General features: G+C 37.1%; 1 protein-coding gene across 17 annotated transcripts in view; it reads right to left on the reverse strand.

The window, feature by feature from the left end:
• Positions 1 to 2,894: 2,894 nt before the first annotated feature.
• The window catches only part of TRIP12 (thyroid hormone receptor interactor 12), a 150,641-nt gene continuing 139,497 nt past the window's right edge, over positions 2,895 to 14,038 (reverse strand). For all 17 annotated transcript variants that reach the window (XM_081262344.1, XM_081262339.1, XM_081262348.1 and 14 more), the window contains 7 exons: positions 13,840 to 13,994; positions 12,687 to 12,851; positions 9,239 to 9,403; positions 7,668 to 7,781; positions 5,823 to 5,917; positions 5,456 to 5,559; positions 2,895 to 4,919 (listed from right to left, as the gene is read on the reverse strand). In XM_081262344.1, coding sequence (XP_081118470.1) covers positions 4,723 to 4,919; positions 5,456 to 5,559; positions 5,823 to 5,917; positions 7,668 to 7,781; positions 9,239 to 9,403; positions 12,687 to 12,851; positions 13,840 to 13,994 — 995 coding nt within the window. In that variant the 3' untranslated portion in view covers positions 2,895 to 4,722. The remainder of the gene's footprint in view (positions 4,920 to 5,455; positions 5,560 to 5,822; positions 5,918 to 7,667; positions 7,782 to 9,238; positions 9,404 to 12,686; positions 12,852 to 13,839; positions 13,995 to 14,038) is intronic.

The following is a 14,038-nucleotide window of genomic DNA, read 5'->3' on the forward strand; positions in this document are numbered from 1 at the left end:
ACTAAAACCTCAGCTCCCTGTGAGTGTGCACTCATCTAACACATGTGCCTGCCTCAAAGCCACAGAAGGCACTTGAGAGACTCGAGTGCCAAAGTCTCAAGGCAAATTTTTGAGGACTAAATATGCATTTTGGGGTTCCCCTGCAGATTCTTACATAAGGACAGCAATACTCCTATGAAGCATCAGCTGTGACCCCAGCATATCTCAAATGGGAGGGGAATTGATGTGGCAAACTGAATAACTTGAGGTCTCACACCTGGCTGAGACAAATGCCAGGAACATGTGGCTTCAGTAAGCGTATGTTATGAGAGTTGTAATGCAGTGGCCACACATTCCATTCTCCTCCAAATGTGTGGTGGACTTTCAATGCCTTGGTCTCAAAAGGGACGCTGTGTACCCAACAACTGCCATGATGTAAAACTTCATCCATATAATCCATTAACATGCCGACATCAGTTCAATTACACCAACCAAGTGCAGTTAACCAGTCCCTACAGAAGTGGTAACAGACAGCAAGTTGGTCATGAACTTGCCATCTTTTTCTATCTCATGGAAGGCATGGAGTTAGCAGCACCTTTCACGTGTGACTTAGTCCTTTCACCAACCATGAGATTCATCAAAGGAAAAATGTGTTTTTTCCTTAGGCAGTTATATCAAGACAATGTGTGTTTGTGTGCATGTGTGTACACACAGTTTTTGTTTTCATTTCTCAATAGCAAAAAGCCTAAACCCCTCCACACCAAAAAACAAAATCAGTTATTACTCTTTAAAAAACCCATCTCTCTCTCACTTCCTAAATCAATTCTTTCTTTCTGTTCCAGCAACAGGCTGATCTAGACATTTGCCAAGGGTAGAGAACCAGTTGTGAACAGTGACTTCATGTTCTTCCAACCGAGTTGATTGCACATTTTCACATATTTTCCAATCCCAAAGGCACCATTTCACCAGTTCATAGGAGCACCTTCTGCAAGTTCAAACGTCTCTTCACAAAGTAACAGGGCCATCTCTCTAAATGTCTTCTGTACTGTTCTCCACTCTCTGCCTCCAAAAAAGAGAAGATTGCTACATTACTTAGCAAAATAACCTTCCCCCAAACCAGCCATATAAACACCACTCCTCCAAAGAACCCTCTAGTTGTGCATAATTTAATAAAACTGACCATGTAGGATAATGCTGTTTATTAAAAATATAGTCAGGGAGAAGGAAGTCAGTGCATTTATGCAATTTTACATACACATTTGTAGTTTGAGGTTCCATTATTCCAACAGTTCATATAAATCACTGTTTCAGATAAAAGGAAAAAAAAAACCACTTTACACAGATCAGCAATTGGTAATAGGTTTGCTAATGAGTAGGCTTGTAGTAAAAATAAAACCACCTCTTCCATTATTAAAGAATGCCTCCTTTATGCGGAGTAAGTCTTCAAGAGTTATGAACTTTTTCTTAAGTATCGTTAACTTCAATTTCTTGGAAAATGGCCAATTCTTTTTTCTTTCCATATAAGTGCTATTTTATCTAGATTTTTTTTTTTTTGAGGTAATAAAGAATTTTCAGAGATTTGTCACTAGGTTCTCCTTAAGGTACTGTGTGTGCCAACTACTGCAGTGTCAAACCCGACTCATACAAAACCATTTCTCAGAGAATTATACAGAATATGACATTTCCAAACAATGTTCTCATTACAACAGAGGAAACAAAATGCCCCTCCCCCAATAAAGCCTAAAATTGGTAAATTAAAGGGTGATAATTTCTGCTAATGGGGACTGAATGGCATCCAGAATCACCCAAAAGGGATTTGGCTTGTGACTGAGCACAGTATTTTACCACATTTTTTCTTGGATTAGCAATGGCATTTCTCACTTCCTGAGCTCATACTAACAGGAATTGAGGGGGACAGCCTCAACCCATGATGAACTAGAGGGAAACCTCAAACTCATAATTTGTATGGGGTAACCCTTCTTGTGGAAAATCAAGTTGGATGCAATACCTGGAAGCAGAAACTGGTGCTCTGTCCCCTAGCTTTTGGGCCTTCTGCAAGATGCCTTAGGGAAGTCACTCCAGAACAGGAAAAGAATGTCCCAATCAGCACACCACTCCTTTCCATGGGGTATCCAACTCAAGAGTTAACAGGCAAACCCAGAAAAGAGGAACTTTTAGCATACTACTTTCTCATAGAAGAAATTTCTCTGATTACAAATATGGAGAACCAGAGCCCAAGCGTTTGAGGAGAAATCTGCAATCCTAATACGAGTGGTGTGGCTAAGACATCTAGAACGCATCTGTGCCTGCAGCCCATCAGACACCAGAACTTACAGTTCACTTGGGGGCGCATAGGGATAGAAGGTGATATTTAACCACCTAAGTGGAACAGGTAACATGTTCTTACAAAGCAGATCAGATGAGCAACTATGTGACAATATTGATTTTGTGACAGCTCTAAACATCTGGTTGACTTCATTTCAGCAAGAATTAAAGGAAAAATCACTACCCAAGTGTCTATGTGTTTAAAGCATACTAGAATTGGTGCTTATTGAGAGGACTGTTGAGCAAATTAACTCCATTTGCTGGAGAAACAGCAAATGAAGTATACGCTTTTTCCTTTTGAGGCATTAAGACCTCTGCCAAAAGACAGCGCTTTAAATTGGGAAGAGTTTTCCTGACCCAAATAAATCAAACGTCCCATGTGTGGAAGAAGAAATAAGACTGAAAACTTAAACAGGTAACTACTGACACTCAAAACACTCCGACTCCAGAGTCGAAGTCAAAAGCACTTATGTCCTCCTTAGATGCTGGAATCAATGAGGTCAAATCTACCAGGACTACACCATGGGTAAAATGCAAAATCTAGATGTTTTAATATGAAACATTACTTTGTCTATATACACGTCTTTTAAAAATGAGAAAAATCTGTATTGTTTGTGAAAAGATATCGGAACTGATAACAAAGGCAGTCATTAATTTCACCCAACTAAGCTGCTCGGCTCCTATGCTATCAGTGGTGAAACTGCAGAAACCCAACTCCAATTTCAGGACAAAGCTATGCATTCATCAGCCTCTTCAAGGACAGGAGCCTCCTCAGCCCCCAATTCTTCTGTCCCCTTCTCCCCATTTAGTGGGATTACTGTCCAAGTTAACTCTCAGGAGAGGATTTTTCATACAAGGCTATGTACGTGTAAAAGAATGAAATATCCTAAATAAGATATTAAGTTTCTTCTTGGGTGGTGGGATGGGGAAAGCAGCTTCTGTGTAAATCAAGACTTTGGAAGAGTTGGTAAACTTGATTTCTCAAAGTTCAGTTAAAAAAAATGGCTTCTCTATCATTTTCAAAGAGATGAAGTATGGAAAATGCTAATTTATGTAACAGACTTAATTTTTAACCTTAGAAGGAAGGAATCTTCTATTTTCTTTCCACACTTTATGATCTTTAAGTTACTATTATAAATTGTTTACTAGTAAAATCAACCATGACCCAAATCATGGAGACGTGATTTACTTGCATTAGTATACATACATCTGTACAGTTGAACACTATGCATACAGCACAGAACTATAAACAAAAAGGTGAAGCAAACTTTATTTTCAGGTAAAAACATTAACCTGATGGATTATTGCAGATTTGAGAAGTCGGCACATAAAACAAATGGACAGCATCGCTTACAGGTGTGTTTATCTGTGTTGAGGCAAAGGCTGAACTGTTTGTCCCAAGTTAGCACTGGGAGAAGGGGAAGAAGAGTGAAAGACAGAAAGAAGACTGAGAAAAGAAATTAAAATAAGAACAAGGGATAAAATATTTTTACTCTAAGAGGGAATGAAAACTGCTTGTTTAAAACTTTAATTTAAAATGTTCTGGTCATAGAATAAATACTGGCCAGCCCAAGCTGTAGAATTTTTGGCCAGCACAAAAGAAATGAATGAACCTTCCTCTTCTCCATCCCAGAGGCTGTTGCTGCTAGAATTGCCATGTAAACAGTCCTAGTGTGTTGACTGGTAAAAAGCCAGAAATACCCTACAACTCTATTAAAACTAAGCTATAAGAAAAGTCTACCTAGTTACAAAGGCTGAATTATAGACTATTATTTCAACGTAATGAATCTTAAATTATATTTTAATTTGAGAGAACATGGGACAACAAAAGCTCACAGCTCAGGAAATGTAACTGTGAGTGTTGTATTAAAAACAACAACAAAACCCTGTGTGAAATGCACAGAGAATAATGTGTTGGAGAGGAAATTATAGGGAATTAAGAAGCACAGAGAGCTGGTCTACTCAACTATAGTTGTCAAATACATGTGAACTTTAATTTCTGCACTTAAAAGATTTGTCTCTGGAAGAAACAAAACTGCAGACTTAGCTAGATGGATACACACAGCCCAGAATTAAACTGCACAGCGACATTTATTGTTCCAGCCTGGAAAAACATCCCTTTTTTAAATTTCACACAGCAAAGCAAGTTAAAAACTTCACTCATCAAATAAATGATAATTTAAACAAGAACTTGCTAAAGAAACCTCATCACAACAACGCTTTAGGGCCTGATCACTTTTAAGTCCATGGGGCCATTAATGAATATCAACCAAGCGTCTCTTTATAATCTGCAAGCCGTTTTTCCTACAACAAGAAGGCGTAACATGTTTCCTTGACTCAGGTGATACAGTTAGAAAAGAAATCATGATTTTTTTTTTTCTTTTGCTGTAACAGGCAGACACTGACTTCTTGTTGTGATCAGGAGAGATGGAATGACTGCTGCCCTTCTCTTGCTGCTATCAACAGTTTGTCACGCATTATCTCAATGCTTGAATAGTCCGGCAACTTAAGATAGTTCACACAAGTCATTACAGAGGGTAAGAAGTCATCTGGGTTTTCTGTTGATTCAAATGTTTTCCGGACAATTGTCAAAGGTGGGTTCAGACTCCGGAATCCTGAGTAAGAGAAAAAGCAGACAGACCAAGGAATTTGGTGAGTTGTTTTTTTCCCCCTCCAATGCTATTACTCTCAGAAAACATTATACTGCTGTGCTGTATGGTATTACTACACACATAAGGCATTCTTTCTTGCCTGCCAACTACTTTCAATACGTATTCAGAGCCTGCTTTATTTATGTATCACTTTAAAATCGTTGCCTAACAGTTTCATTTTCTGATTTTTTTAAAACAGAGTACTAATACAACTTAATTATTTTAACAATCCACTACTCTCATCTAAGTCAACTAAAATTTATGATTTACAACTACCATAGAATTTTACTGAAGTAGCATTACATGTGATTCTATTTCAAGACAATCTCTATGAATATTTCTGCTAGTGGTGTCTTAATGTACTTCTAGAAACAAACTGAAAACTTACAACATTATGATATTGGAATAGTTAAGAATCTTCTATGCTGGTACTGAAGTTCACACACATGTACAACCACAGGTAGAGTAATAGCTAAGTATCAACATCATATCATACTCACCTCCAACAGGCAATCGTGGGCTTCCAGTCACAAACTGGAGAAACAACCTCTGATGCTCATTATCAAAACTACTGAGAATCTCAAATAAGAACTTCACAGCCCGACTACAAAAAGAAATATACCAAAATTATTTCTTTACGATAAAATACAGTTTTAAAATTTACCCAATCTGCAACCCCAGATAATTTCAATATGGTTGCAATGTGTATTCTCATTACAATTCACTATGAAATCAAATTTGTTAGTTTGGCTGTTTTAGCTGAAATCTACAAGGAATGACTGTAGCTGTAAACTTTTGTATACACACACACACACCCCTTCCAAATTTGTGGCTATCAGATGAAAAGCTGGCAGACTCAGTGCTCACCTGTCATGTGTATAACCGTGGTCAGGCCTGCAGCACTCCATCAAGGTCTTTGCATCCCAAGTGTCTGCTTTACTGCCACATAGGAGCTGATCCAGCTTTGAGTTTAAGTAAGGACAGAGAATGATTAAAGAAGAAATCTGTACACCTGAGTGAAAATAAAAGTCTATACATCAAGTAGGAGTATCATGTTCAGTACTGAAACCTTCTGCTTTAGGACCTCTTCATAGGCTATGCTCTTCTATCACTTTCAGATATTTCCTTTCCTCTTCGGTTGCACATTAATAGGTATCCTGTGCATCTGCAGGGACTAGATTCTAGAGAAGGGTTTGATACCCTGAATTCTACTTTTCCTATCCTGTATCATTACTTTAGAGGCTGCATATTGATAATCTGCTTCCAACGAGGGGGATTTTTTTTTTCCAGTAAATTCTGGTTTTCAGAAATACAGTAACAGAACAGAGTAACAGAAGTCAAGAGATCCAAAACTGAGCTAGAGAAAAGTAGACAAGAAAGCTAAAGTGAGACACAGCAAATAGGCAGGGTTTTATATTTTATAAAGAGGCACATCTTTGCCACATGGATGTTTGTTTGGGGACCAAAAATAAAAACTAGAAGTATTTTTATGTCCTTATGAAATGGAACATTATTTTCAAACTAAGACACTTTTCCTCTGGTTAACTGCCCATTGTGGAAGACTGCAAGTTTGAGAAAATTCAGTTCAAGGAAAATGAAGTTTAATACCTATTTTATGTCACTCACTGTCAAGTATATTATGTATCTCTTCAATTTTCATTATCCTATAAATTGTAGTTTATTCCAATTCTATATAAGATAGGGATTATCCTAATTTTACAGATGAAACAGTCATATCAGATACAATAACTTGGATAAGGTTATGCAGCTAAATGATGCATAAGAACCAGGCCCCAGTTCCAGAAACCATACTTGCTGCTTTCAATTCCAGGTGATACACAGTCCCTTTAAGTGCCAAGAACATGCCATACTTAAATAAGCAGCAAATCAAAGAGGACATAAAAATAATTGAGACTAAAATACTAAGTCACTCCAAGATTTCCAGAGTCAGTCAGTAAATAAATGTGCACTCTAAAACTCTTAAATAAACAAGCAAACAACAAGGTTTCTAAACTGTTAAACCTAATACAATTAGGCCTTTCTATGACATCTCAACTACCGATTAAGTAGTTTTTGAGAGTCTTATTGTACTTCAAGGATTAACTGGAGTGGGGGCAGGGGAGGGAGGAAGGGAGAAGGTGGGGGAGATAGAGACAGACAGACAGACAGACACACACACACACACACACTGTATGTGTGTGTGTGGCTAGAGGTCTAAGGGTGTGGGTGGGGAGTGTTTTGGGGATTGTACCCAGGGCCTCATGCATGCTAGGCAAGCACTCTACTACTGAGCCACATCCCAGCACAAGGATTAATTTGGATAATGAAACAATGTTTCATCTAGTCCAGAAATTTTAGTTAAAAGGTAAAATCTCCCCAGTGTCACTTCATTGTGAGAATGTCCCTGCAGCCTAACCTGCAGAGTATGCCTCATACACCCCAAGTCCCATTCTCTACCAAGAGCATCAAGGGTGACTACTGACAGAGACATTATGCCTACCCTATTGCATCAGGACCCACTCCCCTCTCCTAGAGGGGACACCTATTTAATATTTTTGTCTTTCCCCAAATTCTAGACCCTGCTCCCAAACCCCATTTTTTCCCCTTTTTTGAACAACAGGGTCTTTAATTGGATAGCATATAAACATTCTACTAAGATAATTATAGCTACAAAACAAGAAATGGACATTTCTTTAGACATAAGCTACTCACTTCCTCTGGGTAGAAGTACTGAAGATGACTGAGTGGGAAAACTGATTCAAATCCATCTCTGAACGAATCAAATTGTCTAGAAACGCCTTCATTTAGTGCCCAGAATATTACCAGCTGCAAACAGAAAAGTATTTTAAAAACAAAATTTTATATCTTTCTACTATTTAATATGTGGCAATATAAAGTAAACTGCCTTTATGGATCATTTTTAAAAACAAACAACAACAACAAAACCATGCTGTTCAGTCTTGAAACTACCTCTCAGAAAACTGCATGAGGAAAAGGTCAGGTCAACTTCAGGCTTTGAAAATGGGGTGTGTGTTGATAGGGGTGGGGATGGGACAATGCATTTACATGTAATGTGTTTTAAAAATTCATTTATGTAAAACCCTACAGTATACTTACATAACCTTATCAGATAAGAAGTTAGTAAGAATTTTCTATCAAGAATTAAAGACAACACTTCAAGATTCAAAATTAGCAACTATTAAGGATTTTCAAAGTGGGATGCTTAGTTTTAAATGTAGTTAAGTTATGGAGACCCAACCTTTCTGCAGTGTATGCTTCCTCTCAGAAATAGGCAGAACCTGGGCATGCAGGTACATAAAAATTAAGGGTAAGAAAAAGCGAATCTAGCTATCAACAGCCTTGGCTAATCCACTGGCTACAGAAAGAGAACATATTCAGATAGAAATGAAAACATTAGTGTTTTGCTGATAGAAAAATACAAGCATTATTACACATTATTTATTTGCTAGTAATTTCTTTCACAGTTAGTATAAGAAATAGTCCTACTACCTGTTAAAATTAGTTAGAGATTATAAAATTGATGGGTAACAGGAGCTTGGATATTATTTAATCTATGTTTTCTCTTTCTTTGAACTTGATGAATAAGCTAGACGTCCACAGCCAAGATGGTATATAAAAGTGAGGCCTAGGTGTATATAGATATTCTGGCTTGAAACAAGTGCTATTTCCACCCAGTGTCAGGATAAAATCAAAACAAATTCTTCTAACACCGGTAATATAAACTTAACTTTGATATAAAATTACTTTTCCTCAATTTAGCAAATAATAGACAAGGCCCACAAGTTAATAATCTGATAGTCTTACCAAACAGAGAAGTGTGTGTGTATGTGTGCACACGTACATACACATGTATGTTTTGGAGGCATTTTTGTCAATCTAGTTGCTTAGAAGGAAAGGCAGAAACACAGTAATGAGAACATAAGTGACAGTTCCTTATTATGTATTTTTTTTCTTCAAGGGAATGTGGTATAACTGCATTATATCCAAGCTTGAGGATAGGTAATTTAGGTTATAAAAGGCATAAAGAGATATCTGGTATGTTCTCTAAACAGCAAACAGAAGCTAAGACCTGAAAAAGTGGCCTTCATGAATGGTCTGGGAACAGGGAAGGTTTCGCTTAAGTGACAGTCCATGTAGGCAGAAGCCAAATGAACTGGCTTCACTGAATGAGGTCCCTTCTCTTCCCCCTTCATGGGAGTACAAGAGGCAAAGTCCTAATCCCCACAGCTGACCTGTTCCCCAAAAGACACATGATTACGCACTCTTAGATACTCCTCTAAATTGTGGATAGTGACTGGTATATCCTTCCCTCCTTTCTTCAGTTCGATGTTGGGAAACCCTGGTAGTGTGAAATCCAATCCTAGATCTTCAACTGAGCAGCCATTCATAGTAAGGGTTTCTAATGCATATTGTAGACTCTCTTTGGTCTTCAGGGTAGGAAGAAAAAAAAAAAGGTGTCAAACACAAGAGTTCAGTGTTAAAATATAATCCAATACAGATGATGATTTTTTTCTCCATCTCTTAAACCTATTTACTCATTTATTTTTGGACATACTCTACACATGACCAAGTCACTGTAATCTGAGATCATAAAAAAGTTTGTTAAGCACTATAGAATCCAACCTTTTTTGGATTAGGAAACAAGATTGCTGGAGGATCCTCTACATAGAGATACTGTTGCTTGCTTTAAGCATATACAAATCAAATTTCACAGAGTCTGTTACAGTTTGAGTAACGGTTGATCTGAAGAGTGAACCAGAAAAACCCAGATAAACTTTTTGTAAATTCTAAGCTAATTTTGATAAACCAAATAGATAGCACATAATGAATAATACGGTTGGGAAATTGTAAATATAGAGAATGTACTATTTAATAATGGTAATTAACTTTGCGCGCGCGTGCGCGCGCGCGCGCACACACACACACACACACACACACACACACACTGCAAAGCTCAACTCTAAAGAACACCTTGAAGATGCTTCCTTCAACTACTTTTGGCCTCCAAGCATAACCAATTTGTATTCATACAGTAATGCTGTGACGAAGAAAGAAGCTCCCAAGAAAATCCTAAGAAAAGTTGAATCATACTCTGAAAATAAAAACAGACTATTACTCACTTTTTTAAAAGGTCTCTACATAAAATACTGTTAATCAGATCAAGAATCAAAGACCAATGTGCAAGAATGCACATTCTGTCTGAAAATAAAAGACATTCTATAGAGAAGTAAAAGGCAAATGGCTTTCCAGAGTAGAAGTGCCTCTGTGCATAAGCGATTATGGTGCAGAAAATCACTTATTCAAACTGCAAAAGGCTAGGAAGTTCTGACTACTATATTACTTTTTTAAAGAGGAAACTTGGGGTGGGAATATAGTTTAGTGGTAGAATACTTCCTTGGCATGCACAAGGCCACAGGTTCAAATCCCAGTCCCCAGTAGAGGAAGTGAGGAAGTGGAGGAAGAGAAAGGAAGGAAGGAAACGAAAATTGTTTAGGAAAGTTATTAGGATGCCAGATAATTGAGAAGGAATTGAAAAGGGAAGTAGCACGTTACTTAAGATTAAGAGGAAATGTAGTTGTTGAGGGTTATGTGCACTTTTACTTTCCCACCAAAACAAGACCCATGTTAAGCTTTTATCCATTACTTTAGGACTCCCAAACAGAGGCTTTTTCATTCACATCTTTTTTTCAACAAAACAATTTTTTAAAAAAATTAAAGGAGGTATTAGTTTATAGTCACCCACTAGAAAGTCAAGACTGTCCCCACACCTCCAGTCACTATTATTCCAATCTAAGTCTCTTCCCTCATATCTATTTATTATGTAGGCATGCAATATAAACAAAGTGCATAGCATAGGAATCCACAATATACAAATACATCCAGGATGTTTACAAGAAATTTACTGTTATCTAGACCTCATATATTAAATTGAAAGCTAAGTTTTAGCACCTTTTCCGTGTGACTTTTGAGAATTTAACTACCAGGGAGAATCTGAGCCAAAACAATTTGCCTCATCTATATACTTTGGACAGGGATGGGGGTACCAGGGATTGACACAGGGGCACTCGACCACTGAACCACATCCTCAGCCCTCTTTTGTATTTAGAGACAGGGTATCACTGAGTTGCTTAGCACCTCACTTTTGTTGAGGCTGGCTTTGAACTCATGATTCTCCTGCTTCAACTTCCCAAGCTGCTGGGATTATAGGCATGCGCCACCATGCCCAGCCTCATCTGTATACTTTATAAAATAACAGGATAGGATATTTCAGAATGTGGCCATTTCTCACGCTCTGGCTGAAAGTTGGTTAATACAATAAGTCAATTTCTGGAGTACAGAATTTGTACTATGCAATTTTATACTTTTAAACTGACAGCCATCAGGAATAATAAAGGATAAAAGAACAAATATCAAAAGTAAACCACTATGAAGAGAGCTGTGGTAGCACATGGTCTCTGACAAGGATATCTAACAGCCTGGGCTTAAGTTCCAGCTTTAACCTATCTGTCTTCCATTTTCCACCTGTAAAGTGACACACCAATAATACCTAATTCTCAGAGGGTTGTTGTGAGGATTAAAGAAATTCATACGTGTAAGGCACCTGGAATGTGCCACAGTTTTACCTCTTCCCTCCTCCTCCTTTTTTGGAGAGGAAGGCAGGGGCATTATTTACCTATGACCCTATCCTAAAAAACACTGCAGTTCTTTAAAACTTGCTAAATTGGTCAATGTAAACCTAAACTGTTCTAAAAATTCTAACACATCAGGTCTTGTATGGGGAATAAAAAAATGGGCTTGCATTCTTTAAATGCTAGTTTCTCTTAATAACCATTTTTCCAAGAAAACATCACTTGGGCTAGGGTTCAATCCTCAGCACCACATAAAGGTAAATAAATAAAATAAAGGTATTGTGTCTAACTACAACTAAAAAATATTTTAAAAAAATAATTACCAATTTGGGAAACAAAAATGAAGCTCCTTACCAATTATCTCCCTGATAAAAAAAAAAAAAAGCACTCTAAAACCCCAACCCTCTTCTGTATGCTCCTTTCTAACTCATGAAGACAACTGACACTCCCCCCTTGATTCAGAAACACAATTGTTACTCTCCACTTTCTACACTTTTTATGAAGAGAGCTGATTTAAAAAAACACTGGTCTATGTTACCTGCCCAGATAGAAGCTATCTGGGACTGTGACACTTTAAAACAAGACAACCTTATTTTCTTCTAATACCAGATACAGAACTGCTATTAATCTCAGATTGCACCAAATGACTTTTTAAATTTGTTAATATGTACATAAAAATATAGTAATGATATGAAACTTCAGATTATCCATGAGATATAACAGAGAAACCTCAACCTGTCCTCCCAAGAAATAGTGGACATTTACCAGGACCTTCAAAGAGACCTTTCTGAAATCTCTAGATTTCAGTCTATATAGTCAATAAAAACAAGGTTTTTATTTATCATTTGTTTGGAAGGATATTTTATTTGGAAATCAGGTTGTAGCTAATTACTTGCTGTTGTTATAGATTATTTGGCCTACTATAAAATAGTACATTTCACTTAGTATAAAAATATTATTAAACAATCTCTATTAAAAGTTCAACATAAAACAACAACTGGTTCAATTACAAACCACTTATTAAAGACTGATCTTCCTAAAATAAAGAATTGATCCTCTTAACCACCTCTACTAAGCCTACCTGGGATTTATCCTGTTCCAGTCTTTTCTTCTGTCTGACAATGTCTTCTAGGTGATATACCGATCTGGCTACAACAGGGTCTATGTCAAACAAATCGTGTGATGTTAATGAAGTTTCTTGCCGTAGCATCCACTTATAAAAGGGTAAGCCGAGGGGAAGGTCCACCTGAAACAGAACATGCAAAACACTTAATGAGCTTCTGGAATTACCTCAAATCTCTAAGAGAGGCACTTCTAGAGATCATTTTAAAGGTCAAATAATGCCCAAGAAAGAAAATAACGTAGGAACTGTTTTCTCCCATTACATGAAATTGAATACTTCAATTCAGTGCCCTAATCATTGCAAAGGAATTCAGAATGATTAAGACTTCAGTAAACACTAGCACTAAAAAGGAATCTTCCAATGGTGGACATATATTCTCTACAACACGTTTTACATGACGGCCTGTGAAATACCAAAAGGTGTTTAGAGGAATTTTACTCTATTTTGAGTCAAGTAAACTCAATTCCACTGTAGTTTGTATTACCAAATATTATGAAACAAGGTGTTTAAGTGAAGAACTCATTATATTTAAACAGAAAAACAATGGAACTTCTAAAATAACTGATAAATTGTCCATACTCATAAATGTAAGCTTGTGAATTTGACATCAGATGAAAATGTCTTACATATACTGATAAAGTATCTCAGAAATTGTGAGAAGAGGAAATGAAGAAAAGTCCAGAAATATTCAAACCTCCATGAATACTGATTGAGTTATTTTCACAAGAGCACATTAATGAAAATTTAACAAGGTTCAGCTATGTGTTCATGCTTAAAATTAAAAATGCAATGTCAAAGAATTTTAAAAATATAATTAATGTTATTAGTAATGTTGCCTGATTGTCTGAACCCTTGACTACTAAAGAAGTGGTCCACAGTGGAACTGAACATCCCCTAGATGCTGCTCTGAAACTGTCTTGGGCAGTCAGACAGTTCACTACTGTCCTACTGAATCAGAACTCACATTTTTAATAAAATCCCCACGCATCCATATGCACCTTAGAGTTTGAGAAGCAGTGCTGAAAATATAGCATTAAGTGCAGGGGACTAAGGTACTTTAACATAACACTGTACACCAAAATTGTAGAAAAACAAATAATCCTAAACTTACCAATCTGAAATCCATGATAGCCTTAGCCATTAATTTTCCTAAGAAGCGAAACTTCATCTTAACCTTTGCGATATGAGCTGGCTTAGCTGTCCTACCAAAGGGAAGCGCAAACAGGCCCTGGAGGTTTTGAATATACTTGGTCCCTTCTTGGCTTCCTGTAAAACGAGCAATTCACCAACTTCAGATGATATTTCCAAAA

The sequence above is a fragment of the Spermophilus citellus genome, assembly GCF_964194105.1.
Source record: "Spermophilus citellus genome assembly, chromosome: 11".
Classification (NCBI taxonomy): Eukaryota; Metazoa; Chordata; class Mammalia; order Rodentia; family Sciuridae; genus Spermophilus; species Spermophilus citellus.